Source organism: Symphodus melops (genome assembly GCF_947650265.1).
Source record: "Symphodus melops genome assembly, chromosome: 12".
In the NCBI taxonomy this organism is placed as follows: domain Eukaryota; kingdom Metazoa; phylum Chordata; class Actinopteri; order Labriformes; family Labridae; genus Symphodus; species Symphodus melops.
In genome coordinates this window covers 6,705,237-6,728,286 of record NC_136702.1, presented here as the reverse complement: position 1 = coordinate 6,728,286, position 23,050 = coordinate 6,705,237, and the positions used below count along the sequence as shown (strand labels likewise).

At 42.5% G+C, this 23,050-nt stretch overlaps 2 protein-coding genes across 16 annotated transcripts in view; both read left to right on the top strand.

Moving 5' to 3' along the window:
- The window catches only part of LOC306832506 (phospholipid-transporting ATPase IH-like), a 35,631-nt gene extending 25,595 nt beyond the window's left edge, over positions 1-10,036 (top strand). Inside the window, exons 24-31 of one of the 6 annotated variants that reach the window (XM_079357248.1) lie at positions 378-505; positions 615-750; positions 1,247-1,270; positions 3,217-3,282; positions 3,513-3,616; positions 3,711-3,876; positions 4,655-4,769; positions 7,168-7,301. In XM_079357248.1, coding sequence (XP_079213374.1) covers positions 378-505; positions 615-750; positions 1,247-1,270; positions 3,217-3,282; positions 3,513-3,616; positions 3,711-3,876; positions 4,655-4,732 — 702 coding nt within the window. In that variant the 3' untranslated portion in view covers positions 4,733-4,769; positions 7,168-7,301. Of the gene's footprint in view, positions 1-377; positions 506-614; positions 751-1,246; positions 1,271-3,216; positions 3,283-3,512; positions 3,617-3,710; positions 3,877-4,654; positions 4,770-5,409; positions 5,639-7,167 lie in introns of those variants that run through there. The other 5 variants (XM_079357247.1, XM_079357249.1, XM_079357245.1 and 2 more) reach the window with 5 other exon arrangements.
- Positions 10,037-10,756: 720 nt separating this feature from the next.
- Positions 10,757-23,050, top strand: part of mcf2lb (mcf.2 cell line derived transforming sequence-like b) — a 39,708-nt gene continuing 27,414 nt past the window's right edge. For 3 of the 10 annotated variants that reach the window (XM_079358397.1, XM_079358394.1, XM_079358395.1), the window contains exon 1: positions 20,699-21,434. In XM_079358397.1, the coding sequence (XP_079214523.1) occupies positions 20,972-21,434 (463 nt within the window). In that variant the 5' untranslated portion in view covers positions 20,699-20,971. Of the gene's footprint in view, positions 10,856-11,542; positions 12,131-17,185; positions 17,775-20,697; positions 21,435-23,050 lie in introns of those variants that run through there. The other 7 variants (XM_079358393.1, XM_079358400.1, XM_079358398.1 and 4 more) reach the window with 5 other exon arrangements.

Here is a 23,050-nt window from a genome sequence, read left to right as displayed (position 1 = left end):
ACACAGATCAACAACAGACGCGTTCCGTCATCAGCGTTGTAATAATTAACAAAGACGACCTGCCCAGCAAAAAAAAAACAAGTTAAACAATCAGCTGAGCATTTAGCAGCTAAAAGAGAAGGATGCTTATTTATCTTTAAAGTTTGTGTCGGCCAAGATGGATCTAAACGTATTCAGAACACTCAACTTGATGTTTCGTTTTCAAAGAGCATGAAGCAAACATTTAATGTATGTAGTTTATCCTGAACATGTTTAACAACTTTATGAGAAGATGCATTTTATTTAAGTTTATTCTGCTGCCCCAAAAACTCTCTAAAAAAATTGGACTCACAGTTTTGATTTTGGATGCTGTCTGACTTGTTTTTGTCCCTCTGCAGCCTCTGTACGACACCGCCTATTTGACGTTGTACAACATCAGCTTCACCTCACTCCCCATCCTTCTGTACAGCCTGGTGGAGCAGCATCTCTCCATGGAGACGCTAAAGAGAGATCCCTCCCTGTACAGGTCAGAACCAGAAAAGGCACAATGGTTTATATTCTACCTTTAAGATTAAAAGTGTGACAGTTATGCTCAATGTTTTTATTGTTTGTTTGTTTTTTTCCGATCTTTATAGGGACATAGCAAAGAATTCCCTCCTTCGCTGGCCGGTCTTCCTCTATTGGACGTGCCTCGGTGTGTTCGACGCTGTAATCTTCTTCTTTGGTGCCTACTTTCTGTTTGACAACACCACCTTCACCAGCAACGGCCAGGTGAGCCTCAGTCTCAGCGTCACAGTAGTTTGAGAAACAGTAAAACGACACTTTGTTGGGTGTTCTATGTTGCCGACAGGAAGAGAATAATGTACGTAAAGTTAGTACTTAATTAAAAACCCCCCTCATTCATCTCCATTGGATTCTCATGAAAGAGGACGTCTATGTTACTTCGTGCTCATGTTTTTGTCATTACGGATCTGTAACAGTAAGATATCTGTCCCAGGCCCCCAATAGGTCAGCAACATTGGATCTCCATTCATATCGACAACGCAATAGCATCTCTCTCTGTATTGTTAATTTGTATCATGTCAACTGTTTTTGACTGCCTCTGGTCCTGTTTTTTAAGTTGAAACATCCTGACATTTATTTTACCCTTTGTCCTGATTCTTTTCTCTTCTCTTCCCCTCCCCTCCTTCTCTCTGCTTCCTCTCTTTTTATTTTGCTTCTTTTTTTCCTCTTCCTCCTCCTCCTCCTTCTACTTCTTCGTCCTCAGCTTATGACCACCAACACACAGATGGTAAGCCTGTCTCCCTCCCTGTCAGCTTTCTCTGTCTTTCATGCTTTTTTTTTTTTTTTTTTTTTTTTTTTAAGTTCCTGTCGTACCGTTTAAGCTTTCCGTTTGACCGTTTCATCCACTTTCATCCCTCCTCACTTTACAGCATCCATGCACTCTCATTTGAATGTGTAGTTTCCCAGTACTCCATTATTCCCCCTAATCTCTGTAAAGCCCTGAATCGTGCACAGTACCTGATCCTAACACCTCCACTGACATAGTAGAAACCTTAGATGCTCCCCCACATTCTCCTGTGTGTTTTGCTGTGGTAGTAACTAGATTAATGCTAGTATGTGCTGTAGATTCAGATCCGACACCTCCTAGTGGTTCTGTCTGACGTGTTTGTGCATTTGTCTGTGTATGTGTACGTTCATCTTAATGTGGTCGCGGCTCTCTGAGGTTATCTTTTCATACCACCATTCTAGCCTCCAAGGGGTTGTCAGACGTTTCTTATCTTGCAGTTTTCGGGCCGAATAAATGAAAGGAATGTCCAGATTTTGCGGACGCTAAACCTAAAACGAGACTGACACGTCAATTTTAAAGCCCACACAAATGGGGAAATGCAGCATTAATGACAGAGCGAAGCAGCTCCTGTAATGTTTACACATTAAAAATAGCTATGATGAAAGTCCTCTGGTTCTATCAAAACAGCCTAATTGTAAGAGGAGTCAACTACTGAGTGAAAATATTCATGTCTTTAGAGTAACAGCAGGACAATATCTCCAAGGGTTCAGTCAGAGCTGATGTGAGTTTACTGTTGTTTTATTAATGCTTGTACATAGAGAACAAAGTTAACCAATATGTGAACACACACCTGGCCGATGATCCTAATTCTCATTCTCAATCCTTCCAGTGATCACGACAACAACTCGGCCTTTCTGTCACAGAAGAAATCAAAGTCTCTGTTAATACAGCCTGTAAATAATTTAATATCACGTGATATCAAATAAGTTTGATATCACGTTTATTATCAGCCTAGGGTTCAAATCAAGTTTCATCCTTGTCTCAAAGAGGCAACTTTGCAAACTCAAAATGTTTTTTTTTATATTAGGCAAAGCTGCTCTTTCTGGGTTTTTTTCCGACCATGGTAAAAAAAAAAAAAAAAAACTGATATTGAAACCCTTATCATTAATGCTTGTGTCGGATTAAGAATAACCTGGAGAAGAGCTGCACCTTCCTCTTAGCTCAACATCTCTTTGTTGATACAATTCATTACCTCTGAGCATGAGGGCTTGAATCGTGCATTAAAATAGTGGAGGTGCCGACAGCTACGCTCAACTATCAAACCTAAAGAAGAAGCAAAACGCACGTGCTGGAAACCTATATAAATCTGTGTGCGATGAAATATCATTAGCACAAGAACAGTTAGCAGCTGTAATCAGATCTTTGTAAACTTTCCTCTTTGTGTACTAGAAAAAAACAAAACAAAAAAAACATTGAAAAACAGGTTCAAAATGACAACTCTTCCTACTTTCTCCTCGGGGAAAAAGAAGGATTCATTAATGATTGAAGCATATATAAACTCACTGCTGCCAACCCCCAGCTGTGGTTATTGCGTAATTTCTGCAGTTTCTTCATCTCTATCAGTTCTCTCTTTTATCAACTCCCTCCCAACCCTCATCCCGTCTGTTCGTGCCTGATGTCCTCTTAAAGCTCTCTAGGATTTCAGAAGGTAGATAAACGTGGAAACTAGAAGGAGGTGAAGTGAAAATACATAAATGACCTCCACAGCTTCAAAAAAATGAATCCTGGAAAACACCTTAGATTTGATGTGGAAGGTTTCTTGTTCCTTCCTTGTTGAGCTCTTATATTCACTATAAAAAAACAACCCCTACAGGAAACAGTAAGATACCTGTGTGTGATTGATGTAGCCACTCACCCTCTTCCTCTCTTCCTCTCCTCTCACACAGATGTTTGGGAATTGGACCTTTGGGACTCTCGTCTTCACTGTGCTGGTGTTCACCGTCACGCTCAAGGTGCGTGGGCACATGTCACTCACGCCCGTTGTGTTGCGTAATCCCTTTAGGTTCTGCACGTGAGGCCCGATCGCACGCCTGGACGGGCTGCAGCATTAACTAGCGTGTTGCATAACTGTATCGACTACGGCGACTGCCCAGTTTGTACCACAGTAAATCCTGGAGGCAAAGCCATTGACTTCATTGACTAGTTGAGTGTTTACTGTGTATATATTCTGTTGTTTTTTCAGCTTGCCTTGGACACACACCACTGGACCTGGATCAATCATTTTGTCATCTGGGGGTCACTGCTTTTCTACGTCATTTTCTCTCTTCTCTGGGGAGGCATCATTTGGTATAATACAAGTTGCTTATTTAGCATCTATAACTTTCATTTTTTACGATTCTTCGTCTAAAACAATGGATCCCTTTCTGTATGTGCTTTCCAGGCCCTTCCTGAACTACCAGAGGATGTATTATGTGTTCATGCAGATGCTGTCGAGCGGCCCGGCCTGGCTCAGCATCATCCTGCTCATTACAGTCAGCCTGCTGCCAGATGTCATTAAGAAGGTTCTCTGCAGGGCTTGTTGTCCCACAGCCACCGAACGCGCACAGGTAGGATCACGGTAGCAAGTACACAGTGAAGCTTTAGTCTTTGTGATAAATATGGACAGGTGCCCCTCTCTTCTTTAGAGTTCCTTTAAATGAGTAACAGTAAGACATAAAAATCAGGGAAAAAAAGCTCCTAAAGTCAACGAGTTAGACTGATCATGCTTTGACTTTAAAGGGTTATGGTACATGTTTTCTCAGGGTAAACTGCTGCTTTGTCTTATATACTTTCTTGTTTCTCAATAAGGTTGAAGATTTTTCCCCCCGAGTTATCTCTGATGGTGTTAACCTCTTCCTTTACCAAAAACATTAACCAAAACGACTGATCCAAGTTTACAGTACATTTCAGTTTCCACACTGAAATAACTTGATACTGTTACAGTCTGCATTAATTCTCCATGATACTTGTTGACCAAAGGGAGGGGGGAGGGGGGGGGGGCCTCTGTGATTTAGAGTGACCTCCAGTTCCCCGTGGCTTAGCGTCACCTTCCTGCAAAGCAAACTTCGCTATGAATTTAAAAATGAACGAAAGGTCTGACAGATTTCTTCCTTCTCTGCTCTTTTTGCTCTTTTCTCCCTCCTCTCTGCAACCTAATGGACCACCATAAACCAAATTCACAACCACTCTTTGCTCCCTCTTCCATTCTTTCACCGGCCTTTTTTACTACTTTTTTTCTCCCTCCACATTACTGTCTCCTCTCTTCTCATGTTTCCTCACTCTGCCCCCCCCCCCCACCCCCACCCCCGTCCTCTGCACTCACTTGCCTTTTGTGGGAAACTGCAGTCCTCTCGCCCGTGCCTTACTGTGGAGCCATCCACCATCTTCATGCTTTCTCAGTCCTCCAGCAGAATGAGTTTCTGATTGGCCCAGAGAGACGAGAGACGAGCAGGAAGATGAGGTGACTCTCTACTTTTCAGCCCTCGTCTCTACGCATGGTGGCATGTCCCTTTGTAAAAGTGCTCATCACAGTCTCAACATCTGGACTCATTTCAAAACTAACAACCAGCATGCTGTCAATATCAAGCTTACACAGTGTGAGGTTTGAAAACAAGGCTATAACTTTTCATCTTCCAAACCCTGCCCCCTCACTGGTGAGGTAAGCCGTCATATATATCACCTGTGACAGTAAAGATTGTTGTTATTGTCATGTGTGAGTAGTGTTTTCTCCTGAAAGTGTCATACTGCTGTAATTTAACAGCCACACATATCACTCGTGAATATTTGCTGTTGAACATATAAGCAGATTATGTAATTCACTTGACCCCCTTCCAGCAGTGGTTAAAAGTTACCACGAAGAAAAGGTCAATCTTGTTGCTGATGGTTTTGTTTGCTTTTCTGGGTCACGTAGAGGCACCAGTGTCTGTTTCATTAGGATCTAAAAACTTCCCATTAAAGCTTTAAGATCATTGAGGATGAGCCTAATGTTCGAAACACATCTCTGTAGATATATCAATAACTCAAGTAACTCAGTCTGTAGGATACAAGAAAACAAAAATCAGACTCTTTTATCACCTTGTTTCCTTCACCATCACCCACAGAAGGTAAGGACGGCGGGGCCCCTCAAGGTCCGTGTGGCCCCCACGTCTGCTTGTGGAGAGGGACACAATGAAAGGGAGCCGCTCCACCCTTCTAGGACCTGTGAGGGAGACAGTGGAGAAAAAGCTGTTAAGAGCTATGACTCCATGATGTCACACAGCCACAGCACCCCCGCCCAGCAAACCCTAGAGTACAACCCCACCTTGTCCTAGATGGGGCAGGGTCACCATGGTAACAGCAGCACACAGAGGGCGTTGTCAGTGGGGAGTCGGGTTGTTAATGCTGCTGCCGTGATGCTTCCTGCTGTTCTGCTCTGCATGGGGTGTGCTGTCGTGCTCCGGCTCTGGCTGGGGGAGGTGATAAACTGTGTCAACATTAGAAATGTACCTCCGTCAAACCTACTTTAAGAAATTACCATCACCAATTAATTCTGCTGTGCTGCATCCAAAGCATGCTGCGCTTCTGACTGCATGAGGGATTGGGAATTAACTTGATCTGGGTAGTAGCCAAATTAGGTATTTTATCCTGTTTATTAAACCCAGGCTGCTTAAAATCCACCGCCACCTGTCATATGAGCTCCAACAAGTAGCAGGAGGCCTGCTGTGATGCCTCTTTGGTCCTGAACTGTAGATGAAGACGAAGGATCTGGGAAAGAGGAGGTTTAGTTGGGACACTAAGAGGACTGTCAGGATTTTGAGGTTCACACATGTATACTTTTTTTTGGGCCTTTGCCTTCATGAGATATGACAACTGAAGAGAAGATACATGGTAGAAAGAGTGGGGATGAAATTGCGTCTGACACTCACAGGCTGGGAGACGAACCAGGTACAAGTTTGTTCAGGGTTCTGCCTCTTTACACGGAGCGTCCGCTTCACAAGCCGAGCTAATCCACCAACTGTAAACCACCCTGTTATCAAAAATTAATAAATGTATTGTTTGAGTACTGTATGTAGGCACTAGACTCTGATTTAAAATTACCTCCTTAAAAAGTGACTCTAAATAGGAGATATATGAAACAGAAAAGTAACACTTGTCCTTAAAGAATTACCAGGAGAGTGTTTGACACTCAAAATATTCTAAGGGACAAAGTCTAGACTCCTCCACTTAATGTGTCCCTGTACTCATACATGATTAGTAAAATTGTTGACAGGATGTTCTTTAGACAAACATACTGTTTGACTTTAGCTAATCTCTAGACTAATAGTATATGTCAACGCATTTTTTCAAACTTTTTATATGTTGTTTTGAGAGTGATTTCTCAAGCTTATATGTCCTTCCCTTTTCACATATCACAGATCTAATTTGTCACAGTCAATCGCTAAGCTAAGTACTGATGTCAAAGGCAAAACTAATGTGGAAAAATCCATGTTACCCTGGCAGCACGGCAGGAGTACTGGCGACCTCTAGTGTTGGGAGATTGAATTGCAAGTGTGAAATAATTCACAAGCTCGTTTAATCTAACATCTTAACGGGGATTTTCAGAGGGTTACTCTTTTTTGATCATTTAATTCGGCTCTCTTTTCACACGATTTATCATTCTGTCCAGTTTGTTGAGAAAAGTTTAACCTCTGGTTTTCTAAAGGGAACTGATCAAACCTTCTGAATGTAACCTTGCTCTTCAGTCCTATGCATCAAGCCTTCTCATGTCTGATTACCGTCACAACTTTTACTAATTGATCTGCATGCTGCAACTCTTTTGGTTCTTCTCTCCAACTTTTGTGTTTTAGATTTCCCTCTGATCACGTCTTCCTTCTCCGCAGGATCAGGAGAAGCTGTCTCGGGGCGGCGTGGCAGAGCGGACTCCACTGTCCTCTTGTCGGCCCTGCAAAGGCACGAGCCCGGACTCCTCCCGGCTCCACCTCAGCACTGTGGAGATGCTGTCGCTCCGCAGGTCTGATCCCCTTCCCCAGAAACTCCTCGCCCACTTGGCAGAAGGAGGAGGGGCGGATTTGTGCTCGCTCAGCCCTTATGTGGTCCGTCTGTCAGGTGCGGGATTCGCCTACTACGCTCCAGGGCCAGAGACCTCCGTGTGAAGAACACAGACCCTGAAACTCTGTGTGTTGTGGGCTGAAACGGAAAGCGCGAACAACATCTACACCTCAAATGGGGTTGAGAGAGCAAAATACAAATCGTATCATCACCATGTGCATTTTCTGTGCCACACATGTGGAAACCCTTTAGATACTATCGCACTCACACCTAATCTTCACCTCTATTGGTTTCAGTGTAGTCCCCATCCACGTGGCTCATTAAGTTCCTACCCAAACTTTTACTTGAAAAAGTCAAAGAACGAAAGGGGAACTATGTGCCCACGTGCATCGTTTCATGCACTTTGGAACAGCACATCCACATTTGAGCCCTTTTCGTACTCTTCATTTTCCATCTTTCATCCTTGCCTGTTCCCTCACTGTTTGTGTCCCATTTTGCTCCTTTGTAAAATGGTTGCAGAGAAACATTTATGTACAGTTTGTGGTCTGGCCAAGTAAGGGGCGGCGTTTGAAGCTCAGCCCTTTAGGTGTGCGTGCGAGTGCATGTGCGAGAGTGTATGCATGATATTTGCCTGTTTCTATATGTTTGTATTTGACACAACTTTGCCTTACAGGTAACCACTCAGCAGCAGGCTAGGAGCCAAAGGAAAAAAGGTGTTAAATAAAAAGACTTAGTGGTGTATTACCAAGCCTTACACTTACACACACCAATTGGCTGAAAGGAAGACATTTAGAAAATCTGAAGGGGAATGTGCAGTATTCTAGCCGCCCTGCCTTAATTCATAATTGCTCATTTTTTGTCGATCATATTAGTAGGAGAGATCATTCAGAGGGCATACATGTCTGGTACAGTGTGTCTATTGTTCTTCTCCTTTCACTCATGATTGTGTCGATGTCTGTTTTCTTATCTGCTCGTGAAGCATGTCGTATCTCTCTGCTGCATGCTGACCTGCTCCTCTCCCTTGTCTTCCTTTATCCTCCATCGTCCCCGAACATCATTCATCGTAAAGTCACACCATGACACCTTTTCCTTTCTCCTAACGTGCACACTGTACACGATGATGCCCTCAAGTGGCCGTGTGGAGTAACAACAGCTGTCTTTATTTATTGATGCCCTGAACGACTTGCTTTTCTTGTGCTTCTGTGTTTGCTGCCATGCACTGTGTTATGCAAAAAAAGTCAAAATAAGAATGTCATGTCACACTTTAAGAGTTTTTACTTGGTGTTGCATTAATCCACACGTTTTTCTGAGTTCGAAAATTATTGATGGCAGTGTCTGTATGGATGTAATTTAAGATTTTAAATATGTTCTCGTGAGGAGGGTTGTTATATTATTATTTTTAGTATTAGCGTCTGTCTGTAAGTAGGAGGGAGACTTGTATCAGCGATGTTACAATCAAATCACTAGAATGTAGAACAGATTTTTCCATCATGTCCTCCAGCTCACGATTGTAGCTCATTATGGATGAACGTCTTTTCTGCATTTCTTACATCTGATGTCCAGTTTGTCCAAAGCTTATCTCTTGGTGTCGTACAGCAAGTGGCTGACTCGGGAAGTCTTGAATGTCAGATTCTGAAGCATTTTTGTGTTTTTATACAGTTTTTTTTTTTTGTTGTTGTTGTTTTTCATACACACTCCCATCTGCCAGCATGTATAGATTTAGTAACAGTTATTTTTCTTACTAGGGCACAGATGATTTATAAGTTTGGATAGAGGTCTGGAGTTATCTCTTTTATTTTCACTCAAAGCCCTCCACTTATTTTTTGGACTTGGGGGGCTCAACATCCTGACCTCAGTAAAAATAGAGGAGCCTAGGTGCTTGTTATGCAGCGTCCCACCTCACTGTGCTGTTGCCATACTGTGTCTAGATACATAGGTTTCTACCAGGATAATGCTGTTAGGACTATTTTACATTAAATTACATTCATGAATTCTACACACAAAAATGTACTCCTTATGTCATTGTTGTGTTTTCCATTCAGAATATTTTTTTTGCTACTTTTGTATCCCAGAGAAGAGACTATATTTTATCTCTGTTAGAATGTGTATTCAAGTTTATAACCAAAATGAGAGCGTCAATAACAATATATGATTCATTAGAGATTCACCAATAGGTCTACACTACACTGCACTTTGTTCCACAACAGATCCCCTAAAAACAAGGTCTATTCTCCGTTGACTGGAGTTTATACGTGTTCACTCTTCTTCACAAGTTATTTTTCTAAGAATGTAGTGGGTGAGATTTAAAAAAAAAAAAAAGTGACCAAATAACTTGACTAGGAATGGACTGTCTGTCTCTAAGAGGTTTATCGCACCAGCCTTCTACTGCTGATCAGAATGTCAAACTGCTTCTTTTCTAAGTCCATCTGCAGGACAGCGGTAGCTCATCCCGTCATTCCTGAGCTTGGCAGAGGAGGCAAATATTGACTTTTGTGCTCTGAGCAGCACATTTCATATCATACCTTCAGTACAGCACTGTTTGTATTACTAAACAGGTTTCAAGAATTGTACTTCTTTTTTTTTCTTTTTTTTTTGATACATTTTAAAAGTTCACCTTCACTTTTTGCCAGCCTGTCTGTAGCAAATGAAGGCAAAGCACTGTATTGTCATTTTGCTTGTATTAAAGAAAGAGTGAAAACACTTCTCTGAGTTATGGAGATCATTCATCTCTCTTCTGTATTTTCATGATTCATATCTGCTCATTCTAACCTTTCATATCATTTCAGACCCTGTCACTCCCTGTCCACCCAGCAGCACTGTTTCTTCTCACTGTCCCTGTGTCAACCGTCTGTCATCCAATTACCTCTATATTGCTCCTATTTATTTACTATTATTCATTAAATCTTCAAACTCTAGACCTGTGACATACTGTTTAAATATGGCAATAAGGACAGTTCTCCAGATGTATAGTATTGCCCTCAGGTATGACATTTTCAGATGGAAAGATTTAGAAATAAGAGCTTTTTGCATTAAACAAATGCCATCCATACACAAACCTCCCAAAAAACTCAACGATGTTATCTTTTTTAAATAATAATTTCTGCCCGAGTATGATGATTATTCTTCATTATATATATGTGTGTGTGTGTGTGTGTATATATATATATATATAGGCTATGTATGTTTTTAAATATATAGAGTCAAAGTTCTTTTTATAACAGAACTAATTTGTAGGATGGGACTTCAAGTATTCACCGTTTTCCTTCAGATTTCAATTATTGAAGTTGAGGAAGTTTGAAAATTTCATCTGAAGAGGACAACCTGCCTCGCGCATCACGATAGCCAATCAGCGACCGATCATCATTTCCTGACCTCCTACATTAGGCCTAATAATTGCTGCGAGCCACACAAACAAGCACTTAGAAACCACTTTTTCTACTGATTCTGAGAAAGACTTGATAAACGCCTGCATCCACTTTTGCATAATTGCTCTTACTTTGACAGATGGACCTTTTAATTGTAAGTAGAGGTTGCTGTCGTAAAGTTGCTGAGGAAAGTACACTTAGGAGTAGGACTCGGCAGAAACAGATGAAAGATTGTAGGCTAACGAACAAAAAAAATGAAGGCTATTTCGGGAGAAATATCGCTTCGATTGTTTATGTAGTTTCTCATGTTGCTAATTAGCACGACGTGGTTGGATTTAGAGCTATCTGTTTGCACTTTCTAAATGATTGTTTGTGTTCTAAATCTCAGGTGTAGGTCTGTGTCTGTTCTGTCTGCTAAATGAAGGGACTTTGTTGGAAGTTTTCACACTACCACTTTTCACAGAATCCCCAATGGACGCTTGTCTTTGGGTTTAGAAATTAGACATTCCCTACTAGGTTGTTTGTTCTTTGTTGAGTTGTGCTTTCTTTGAAGGTGCCACATGTGATAACATATTTGTGTTAGGCCTACATGACTAAAGCTCCATGTTGGTTCACTTGACCCTTCTAGGCATACATAGAGTGAATCCCTCCTCCTGTCATGACCAAGTGTCGTCACATGGTGGCAATGCAGCATAATGAATGCGTGAACAGTGGGTCTGACAGTATTTCACGACGTGACTGTTATCCCTTTCCTCCACACTGGATGTCACTATTGGATTAGTGGTTTGTGTGAAACCGCCACTGCTGACCTTCACTTCCCCTCCCCCTCTGTGCCTCAAAGGTCTGCACAGGTTTGCACCATCATGTGTGCTGATGCTGAAGCATGCAAGTGCAAATGAGTCTGCGTCCTCCTCTTCCTCCTCCTCCTCCTCCTCCTCCTCTTCATTTCCATCACCGGCTTCCTGCGCTCTACATCCTTCTACGGCTGGAGGACTCGTCACTGCAGCCAGAGCAGCTTCAGCATCACTCCAGCATCCATCCCTACAGCAACCATTTCTCACAAGCATCACTGCAACTTGAAGCTGGACACACCCCCCCCCCCCCTCTCTCTCTCTCAGATTTCTGTCCTCCAGCATCAGTGTGACAAAATATAGCAGACACGCAGTCACATCACGCTAGGGTTCGTTTACCCTTCTGCGATCCCCCCCCTCTCCCATTCTACTCGGCTCGTCTTCTTCGCAATCATCCGCTTTCCAAAGCTCTGTTCAGGAAAAAGCAGGCAAGCTGTCTCATCTTCCAGTGAAAGTGTCTCTTTGCTGGACAGCTGGTCTACCACTGTCCCTGTGGAGGATGATACTGTGGATGAAGACGGAAGAGATGGCGCTGGGGGAGCTGCTAGAGCGGTTGAGGACAGTCACCAAAAGCATAGGTAGGAGATAACAACACACTTGATAGCACAGTCTGTGGTTTTTGAATTGGCTATTATATTACTGGTATTGACAGGGGATTGCACATGCTGTTAAGAACCTAATGGATCACATGCTAATCTCAAAAAGAGATGATTGTTGGTTCTCTTTGAAAATAAAAAATAAAAACAGGCCATAACAGATATGGAAGAAGCTGGCTTATGAAGGCTGGCTGTGTTTCTGCAGAAGAGCAGACCAGGTTTAATATGATTGTTTTCATGCTGTTTCTGCCTCGAGCGAAGCAGCTGTTTGGACAGTAAGTGATGATTTTATTACAAGTCCTCTTTGTACAGTTTATGCTTGCAGGGGAAAATGTGATATTGACTCACATAGTAATAAATCCAGTAGGATAAAAAGTACAAAACCTTATTACTAAGAAGCTAACTGATTTAAATGTTGCGTTTTTGAAATGTGCTTACTTGGGCGGATGTCTGCAGACATTTTGTTTTGTGTTGAGATACATTATTATATCTCATTGGCCTATTTCAGAACTCCACCCTTAACTGTTTCACTGTTCGATCACATCCAATGACCTACATTACCACAGTTACCATGGACAGTTTACCTGATGACATGGACATGACACCAAACCTAACAACATCCTCTCTTAGATTTGGTTGCCATGTCCAGACACGTATGACTAGTGCCGAGCTCCTGATAGTCTTTCATTTTTCCTCGAGACAGTCAACGCTGCTGTAGTGAAGTCGACAGCCCTTCACTTCTAATAATGCAAATTTATGACCTATAGTCTTTATTTGGAGCCTGTATTGATTGAAATGATAACCTTTTTTTCCTAACTGAAGATGTGATGTCAGGATGTTGCTCCTGCAGCCTCGCAAATCAGTTACCACTGTGAACCCTTTGACCTTTCTTTCTCGATTGTCAAACTAATAGCAGCTATATGAGTGACATTATAGATGCATCTCTTTTATTTTGATCAATTTATGGAGATCTGCCAATCTCCCCTTACTCCACTCGCTGCTAACGCATAGCCAATCAAACAACCACAAATGTACACACAACGCATGTTTGAGTAAACTATATTTCATTCTAAGCTGTGCTGCTAATGCTTCATTGTAGGTTGGTCTCATTTAAAGATGCCACAGCTACCCATTTAGTGATAACTGAATGAAAATACAATGCTTTTTTTTTTTTTTTTTTTGCTAATTTTTAGCAGAATTTAAAGTCAATATGCACTCACAGCTACACAACGTAGATGAAGGGAAAAATACAACTGTCACTGTTCTGCTCTAGTTTTGTTTTTTAGCATAATTTTCCGATCATTTATGATGGCAAAGCTTTTTCCTTCAATCTCTCATTGAGCACAGTGTGCTCTTGTTGCACCCTCTTCTTCATAGCACCAGAGCTGGTGAAGTAGTGAGTGGGTGGACTTCAGTGAGAAGGGGGGCTTAGCAACAACAGAGTCTGGGGAATAAAACCGAACAGGTTCTTTTTCAGCTTGAGCTGAACTACAGCTCTAAAAACAATATCTTGCTGCAGTGATCTTCTCCAGATATATATAATTTCTTTTTAAAGGTGAAAGTTTTTCATGTATTACGCAAAGTGTTGAGCGTTTAATTTGGGGTCATACATGGGACCACTGGTAGCACTGTGAGGAAATGTGACAGGAATGTGCTGTGACAGGAGGATGAGAGCAGTAATCGGCTCAGAGGAGAGACTCTAACGCTGATCACAGAAGACGGCAAAGACGAGGAGAGAGTGAAGACACAAAGTCAACCAGGGATGAAAAAGGATTTAGCATTGTCTAATCTTGCAAACTGCTCACTACTTCTAAGCTGAAATGAAGGTGTTGTGCTATAAGTTGCAGCTGCAGGCATTTTGGTGAAAACAGCCAATCCAACCCAACCCCATCTATCAGTCAGGTCAGTGGTGAGTGGGCGGATCTTCTCTGTGCTCAGAGGAAATGTGCATCTCTTCCTCTCGTATCGATAAATAACTTTGACGTGGACTACTGAACACACAAAACAAGCAAATCTACTATAAAATGCATCATTTATTGTGAGGTTAGCATGCTAACATTGGCTAATTCATGCTGACAAAGTACATTTGAGATTTGTTGGGATCTGTTCCATCTTGCAAGTATTTGATTTACAACCTAATTATTTCCTCCCAGCGAAAAGATAAGGCTTCATTGAAGTCATTACGGCCTACAGAGGATGTTTGTTTATGCCAAATCACACGGCAAGTCATGCAATAGTGGATTAGATCTATTGAAAAATGACTATGAATAATTGAAAAGTGTTATGGATACATAAAGGAACTGGTGGTTTGGATATGTAAAATCTCTGCTCAACTGGTATCCTTAGAATAAATCCAGGGCCGAACCCCAACTTCAGTTGCCTTCACCCTTTTAGATTCCTGATTATATGTACAAAACATCACGATTAGTTGATATAAAGTCTCTGAGATATTTCAGTCTGGACTAAAGAAGTGTGCCCTGCAATGTAACTGCCAAAAAAAACCCAGCACTGGCTACACAATTATGTAACGTAATTTCATCTCCAGTTACCAGTAAACAAAGCAGATAATTATATAATGAGAATAATTGTCACTTGCAGCCAGTATCATTCACAGCCTCTCATCCAGTCTCTAACTGGGCATTTGACCTACTTCAAGTTGATTTAAAGGGACACATCCAGTTCAGCGAGTCACAGGTCTTAGTGTGTTCATCTGCAGCTCAGGATGCTTCAAGCTGTTTATTTGGCAAAAAACAGCAGTGGCATATTTGACATGTTGTTGAGGTTTTCATATCTTGAGTATGGCTTTATGTTTTTTTTATACAGCTCTCTCTGTGTTTGTGTGAGTGAGAGACTGTCTTGCAATGTTTTTGCTTGTGATCCAGACAGGGATCGAAGGTTTTATGAGAGTCTGAGCTACAAGCAGTCAAGCTGTCTCTTCAGAGTGGCTGTTTGATCAGAGTGACTTGTCATGGATCAGTCTTTCCTCTGCTGCATTGTTTGGTGTCGAAGTCACATTAATGAATGTTTCTCATCAATCAGATGCACCAGACACTACTGTGGACTAAACAGGGAGTGTCTTGTTCCTTTTTTAGCTTGATGGCTTCTTTCACATCCATCCCAAAAGGTGGAGCAGGTGTAGAGCCAGATGGATAAAACAGGTTGCTGTGTGTCTCTAGCAGTGGTTAAGAAGACACCAGTTTCCAGAAAGAGGCAGGGTGCCTTAAGAACTAGACATGTTCCGGTCATTTAATTGCATTTTTATCTCGTCAAAATACTATTATTTAAAGTGTCCCCATTCGGTTTTGAATGTATCATATCTTTCTGCTCTATTGTTTGCCTATTGGAAAGAGTGCCACATCATCACAGGTTTGAAATGTTGTTTCATGGACACGTATCTGCAAATTTCCATCACTCTTTTTTGTACGTTCCTCCATTTTATATCGGCAAATGTTGGCATACTAACTGGAAATACCCTGATTGAAATGTGGAACACTACACAAGGTATTAGCAATGCTATTAGGAATAATATTCATAATGGCATTGCCAATCACACTAACATAGTATGCTAGTATCATCATGTCGGTGTTAAGCTCCCAGCATCCTAATCATAACACTAGTTTAAGTTTAAAGATGTAAGTCTTGATGTTCTTTCTTTGAACTTGTAGGACATCATCAAACCTCTCAGTTCATTTTCCCTTTCCAAAGGTAGTTACAGTGTTAATCAGAGCAGGTCAAGATGCTTCTGGATTCCACACCATTGAGAACAATTAACCAGTGATTTATCGGTGGGAAGCTAAGCTGTTAGTCAGCTGGTTCCAACATTATTTTCAAATAAGTTTCCAGTCAACAACATGACGGTAAGTTTGCCATTACATGATGTAGCATCCCACACTTAGCATTTAGCATTTGTATGCAACATGAAACAAAGCACTGCAGTGCAGCATGCCTAGACGGTATAAAACATGGGCGTAGTATCAGTGATGTCACCTATTAGTTTCTGAAGAGGCGTTTTGAAACCTAACAATAAGAGTCGCCATATTGAAAGTGTGACCTCAACGTAACAAACCAGTGACCCACAAAGAGGCGGGCCTTAAGCACCCAAGCAAACATTTACACCTGTCAGTCATCTCAGCTACAGCCACGGACACCGTAATACCGCTGTAGTCCTCCAAGCGGGCGGCCTGGGTTCAAATCTGACCTGTGGCTTCTTTCCTGCACACCACTCCCCCAGAAAGAAAACCTCACCTTGTGGAACTGTCTGCTTCCCAGGGTAGACTTTAACACCTCGCTCAGAATGAAAGGACAGTCAGGTGATTTGAGCGTTTGTTCTATTTATGTTTGACTCTGTACCCAGAAGTCACTTTGGTAGAACATTGTGATGCAGGGCTATAATAAAGAGGGAGGTCACAGGAGGTGGGCGGTGCCATACAGGAGAGATTAACTGGGTAGCAGAAGAAGAGAGAATTGACACATATTGGCTGATATATGGTTGATGTGTGCTTCTTGTTCTCCTGCAGTAGCCTGATCAGTATGAGGAAGAGTGCAGCTCCTCTCTCATCTCTATTCTAAGCCTATACACTAAAAGCTGCCTTTTGCTTGCCAGCTTAAACCACACAAACGCAGCCAAACACACATATTAACGCGCACTTTGAAGCCTTTCATCAGCCTCCTTCTCTCTCCCATTAAAAAGCACCTTCTGTATTTGCTGTTCTGCCTCAGTTACTGGGCACACATTGAGCAAAAACACACCCTGAGTTGTAACACGGCCACCATAAAGTTTAAGACTATCAGTTTCTGAGTTTTGCAGGTTCACGCTCTTGCATTCTTTCTCAATTCATCGGATAATGAATGCATGAGAGAATCTTGGAAGATGGAAAGAAGGGAAAGAAAAGGCAGATTAGTTAAGGAGTGAAGGAATATAATTAGCCCGAGCAGCAGAAGGGGATTTGTGCTCCACCGGCTGCCCTCTATTTCTCCCCCCCTTCACCCTTCCCTTCGTTCGCCCTCCCTGAGCTGTCGATAGTTGCGCTTGGGACGGGGCTTGCATGAGCGTCAGTGTGCGCGCGTTTTGTGCAGAGCGGAGCTGGACCCGTTCTCACCTCCAGCGTGGACACTTTTTGTCACAGAGGTTGTGCAGACTGTGACTCAGCTCTTTTTGCTCCTGCCAGCTTTGCACCAGAGTTGTTTCATCGAGTCACCCCCCCCCCCCCCCCCCCCCGATTTGGTTCCGCAGAGGAGAGGACACCCAGCTGGACTTGTTTGTCGCCGAGCAGACTTCTTCATGTGAAACCTTGATTCTGTGCGTCCCTGCACATTTACCACAAAGAAGCTCCGTCCCATGCCTGCATCTGGAGTGTGCATCTTGGAGTCTGTTAGAGTGTGCAGCGGAGCTTTGCAGGTGCAGGGAGGGGGGGGGTCTTTCTGGATGACAGAGTTCGTTTGAGTGTTTGAGACCAGCAGCCTGCTCTCATGTCTCTGCATGAGATTCTGCGGGAGGGTGGGGAGGCATCGTGCCGGATCATAAACCGGCTCAGTCATCTGATGCAGAACTTGGACATCTCTGGACAAGGTTCGTCTTACCCCTCCAGCCCCTCAAGCCGCAAGAGTTCCTGGAGAGACTGGGATGGTGAGATTAAAAAAAACTGAAAGGATAGAGTGTGCATGTTTACAACTTTGCTGTGTTCATAAAACTTCATACCTCTGAGAGAGAGAGAGAGAGTGTGTGTGTGTGTGTAATAGATTCTTGATTGAAATTTTGGCCCGAGTTCCGCAGGGCATCATGCCCGGAGCCTCACAAAGTTTCCTCCGAGCTTCGAATCACTCCCCACTGAGCAGTTTCTCTGTCTTTATGTGTCTAACAGTTTGTGTCTGTGTGTGTCAGTGCGTGCCTGTGTAGCTTAAACAGCCGCTTCAGTTTCCAACAAACAGATCTCTGCAGCTGCACACTTTTTTTTTTTTTTTTCTGCAGCAGTAAGAGATTCTTCAGTAAATCTCGAAACTGCAGCACACAGCATCTTACCAGTCTGTACAGAGGAGCAGGAAGTGCTGATCATAGCTGCTGACTTTTCAATTTGGTGCATGGTTGTTGACACTCTGAGACCTCGGGTTCGGAATCTGCATAGAAAAGGGACTTTCCCCGGTGTTACGCTAAGGCAGAGAGCAAAGGATGGTGAGGAAAACCAGGAGGAGGAGTGCTTCTCAATGGGACAGTGGTATGCCCATGGTTCCACTGAAAAACCGTGAGTCAGGAGACGTATGGATGGTATTTTTGTGTCTCGATGTATTATGAGGCTACTTTTGAGTATTTGTGTTACCTATTTTCCAACAGCTTACTTACACATGTGAAAATTATTCATTTCCTATAAATGTGCATGCTAGCCTCCAGTGTGACCCTTGTCTTCACAAGGCAGCCTCGTCTCTGACCAAGGTCGTCCCTGCATGTCTGCAACCGCATGTGCAAACATATTGCTGTGCCTAGCACTTATGGCTTGTACTTGTGTGTCTTTACGTGCAGTATTATGTGTCGTATATGTTCAGACGTTTGTTCGGCATACCATACCTGCATGCTGTTTTTGTCTGCTTGGTTCTTTTCCTGTACCTCCAGCTGTGAGCTGTCATGGAAAGTTTTTCCTTCCAGCTCTGTTGAAGTCATTGGAAGCCAGAAGGTGAATTCATTCAAGAGTAAAGTATGTTGTTGATGTGACAGTTGTTTGCCTTTACAGACTGCAGCTACCTCACTCTGAATCTTACCAAAAGTCAGCCACAGAAGAGATAGTCTATTCATAATAGTTTTGGGATGCTTGCGTTGGTAGATCATTGACATTTAAAAAAAAAAGGTTTAGAACACGTTATAATCATGAGTGAGACTTTGTTTCTAGAGTTTATATTTATAGTTTAAATTGAGAAACTTAACAATACAAGGACTTTCATTTCTGCAGAAACCAAATAACAAAAGTTAAGGCCCACATTTCTGATTACAACTGTCTTCATTATGAAACTTATTATGACCTAAACATGCCTGAGAGTGTTTTGAAAGTCAGTGATGGATTTAGCCGACATCCTCAGTTTATATTAAAGTTGGTAGTGACAATACTGTCAGACTCCAATTGATTAAGATACTGCAGCTAGCCAAAGAGCTCGTCTTGTATTTCTTTTTTTGAAATCCTGGCACCTATATTACCCACAATCTGATTAATAAGCTCTGAAATTCAGTGGTTTTGTTAAAATAAGATGAGATATTATTTTTTTGATCACCAATGGGGGGTCGGAGTTGCAGCAGCAGCAATACAGAATTTCGGTCTGTTATGCTAGGAGTAGCTTGATTAGCCGCTAGCTGCTAGCCTTAAGAAATGATTAGGGCATTTGCTAAAGATGGTCAGGTTTTCTCACTTCCTTCTAACCCTTCTCTAGATTTTAAAGGTGTACTCTAATGCCACAAACAAACCCTGACTCAAGTGACATCGCTTCAGGTAATTTATTAGTATTCTTTTTAGAAATTCAGTCTGTAGCTACACAATGACTTTTCCATTAAAAAATAGACACTATGAGTGGAATTTAGGGACGTTCAACTAATTTTCCCTGGAAATGAAATGCACATTTAACCCAGATAACATCAGTTACATCAGAATGAGTGAAGATTGTTGTAGTTCGCCTTCAGGGTGAATTAAGTGTCTTCCTTTTTTCTTTAAAGAAAAAAAACATGCATTTTGAGTTTGAGGACAAAAACGTCTCGCACAATAGTGGCTTTCAGTATTGGAAGTTGCTCGTTGGGATTAAGCTCTATTTACCAGTGTTAAATGTGGGACTTATACTGGTAGTTCATCAGCAATCACTCCTTTTGTTTGACCCCGTGTTCACTTTGAACCGCGCACGTTTTCAACCTAATGGCCCTTGTGTTTATCTCCCAAGGTTTATGGCACTGATAACCCCGTGCATGCTCGTGGTCATTGACCAAACGTGTTTAACACCAAACCTCCCCCTAAACAGCAAACACACAAGCAGACCATGTGGACACATGCAACACAACCTACTGCACAAATGTTTAAACAGACTGATGGCTGAATAAGGAGTCCGAATGGTGTCTGTTGGCTCATTTTGACTGACATGTAACTTTATTACGACGCATTGAAATGGAATCTAAATTACCACATTCATTTAAGACACAGTGGCTTTCTGTGAGAGGTCTCATTAGAGTTACGTCTAAGAATGGGCTCTTTTGAGTGCTGTAAACAAGAGCAGAGGCTTTGAATAGATACAGTCTGTGGTCGGTTAAATGGAGATGCAGGCCTTGTTTGAATGGGCTGGTCAGAATGAAACCTTTGTACTTTTGGCCCACATCTCCTGAGATAAGGCAAAAGACAAGTCAGGGATGTGTTAGCCCAGGTAAATTAGGGCTGGAAGCTGCTAACCGCTCAAGCTAACTGCTCTGACACAGCATTTGACAGAACTCTACATTTCTTGTTTTGTTCTAACTTTCTAAACTAGTCTGAGTCACAGCTGGATCTCTTTTAAAGATCAGGGAACTTGGAGGCATTGCTATTCAGGCGGGAGGGGTGAGGAGAGGTAATTGTCCTTTCAGGGGAGGGGTAAGGGTACCTGGGTGAGCAGGGAGGGTGCTACACTGAAGCTTTTGTCTGCAGGGAAAGTAACCTGAGGTTGCAAGAGGAAGTCCCCGCAGTTACTGAGTGACATCCTGCAGGCGGTGATGCATCTGCAGCCTGAGTGGGTGTGAGAGGCTGGATGCAGAGTCTGGTGAAAGGTGGATTCAGAATGAGAGGGACATTTTTACCGTGATGCTTTTTTTTTTTGGCTTGGCTTGGCTGCATGGAAATAGAGCTGCAAATAAGGATGGGAGGAAAGGAGATGGAGGATTCAGGCTTCTCGTTGGAGGAGGATGTGGAATTGGACTCTGGATTTTACATGGAGGTGGACTCAGGAGAGGGGACTGTAGGCACGGATAGAGAGGAGTTTGACTGGTTCGTGATTACAGCAAACCCAGATTCAAAATTTGATGAGCAAAGAGAGGAAAGCAGGAGTGAAGGAGAGAGTCAAACTGAAGAGGTAGGGGATTTCGAGGCTGATGCACGGCCAATAGAGGATGAAGAGACGGAAGCAGAGCAAAAAGAAGAGGTGGAGAATCAAGCTGAAAAGGCTCAGAATGAAAATACGGAGGGCGAATTGGACGTGTGTTTGTGGCCAGTAAATGAGGGAGGACATCATGTTAGGATCTCTCTAGAAGAGGTGCAGAGATACTACAGATTTTCTCGCTGCTGCCACTGGCTGTTTGGTATGTAGATATTTTCTTCTTCTATCGTTTATGGATAAATAAATAAACAGGATTCTTACCTTAACATAAAGCATGTGTGGGCAGTTTACTCCTGTGTTTTAATCTGTTATCCTAACTCCACATGTGCACCTGTGTCCTCTTCTGCTTGAGTTCACCCGTCTATGTTTAACAAAGCGTTTTACCAGCCGTTATCTTTGCTTTGGTTACAATTTTGTTAAAAAGTTTGTTTGGCTATTTAGTTTTACTTGACGGTTGTTTCCCATGATAAACAGTTCTATGGGTAGAAGACGATATAAACTGTAACTCACCAAAGGATATATTGTGGGTACTCTGTGTCCTGATGTGTGTACATGTGTAGACAACATTGGGATAGTAATCAACACTCTGACTGTAGACTGAACCAAATCTAGATGTGAAAGAAGCAGAACAGAAGTTGCAACGGCTACATCCCAATTCTCCCACTTTGTGCTGCCCCTCTGATTGAGTGATCCCACAGAGAGTCAAACGTCCCGCTTATTTCTGGGACGGAGACGTAGCAGTCATTTTACCCTCAAAGCCTTTCCTTTGTTTCCCACATGCAGGCTCTGCAGAGGGGGGGGGGGGGGGGAGAGAGAGAAACTAACTTCTAAGTGAGGCAGTGCATCATGGGATAGGACCTTATCTGTGCAAATAAACATTTAAAGATCTATTTGAATATCTTTTTATCTCTGTGTTGATGCTGCATTTTAGGAAAGAATTGCAGATCACAATATTTGTAATGGGAAATTAATGTGGGTGATGATTTATAACATGACAGTGCAGTTATTTTGTATAACGTTTGAAAGAACATCACATGACTTGACTGTCTCACATATATAGGCAGAGTTTGGAACCCCCTCTCATGAAAAGTATTTTAAAAAACACGCTCTCCCTCTGTGTCAACTTGGGAGATACCCCGACTTCTTGTAACCCTCCTTTAACCCCCAACCCCCCAAATGTAGATTAGGGATGGAGCTGGAGTCATTGCCCTTTTCCCCCCTCATTTGAACCCTCTCCCCCCTCGCCTTTCTTCATGTTATTATGGACTCATCTGTTAATGCTCAACCTTATTAGTGCTTCGTATCGTCACTCCTCCACAGCCATGACTGTAAGCCCCTTATTCCCGCTTCTTGCCCTCCCCCATTCCCTCCGTTTATGGTTGATCATATATCCAGTTTATGCCCCTTACTCCTCCCCAATCTTTGACCTAAATAATACAGGCAGTAAAAAATATTATTACATTTATTTCCGGCTTCTTGTAAGAAGAGAAACAAAGGACTGAAAGACAGTGTGAGTTAAACAGAAACTTTAACGTCATAAACAGTCCTACAACCAGCTTGTTCGTTACAGGTTGTTGTTTACTCCCTCTCCTTCTGTCCTGATAAAACCCGGTTTCAGACCCCTGCTCTGCTCCAGTCTAATCTGTGTCAGTAATGGCAGGCAGGCGGGCAGTCCAGGTGTGTGACTGTGACCCACTAATGTTTGACTCGTCACACACAAACGTGACTGCGAGTGGGCACTAATCCCCTTCGTTAAGCCTTTTAAAGAACATTAGCTCCTCAGTCGGTACACACCAGCTGTAGTGCATATGTGTGTTT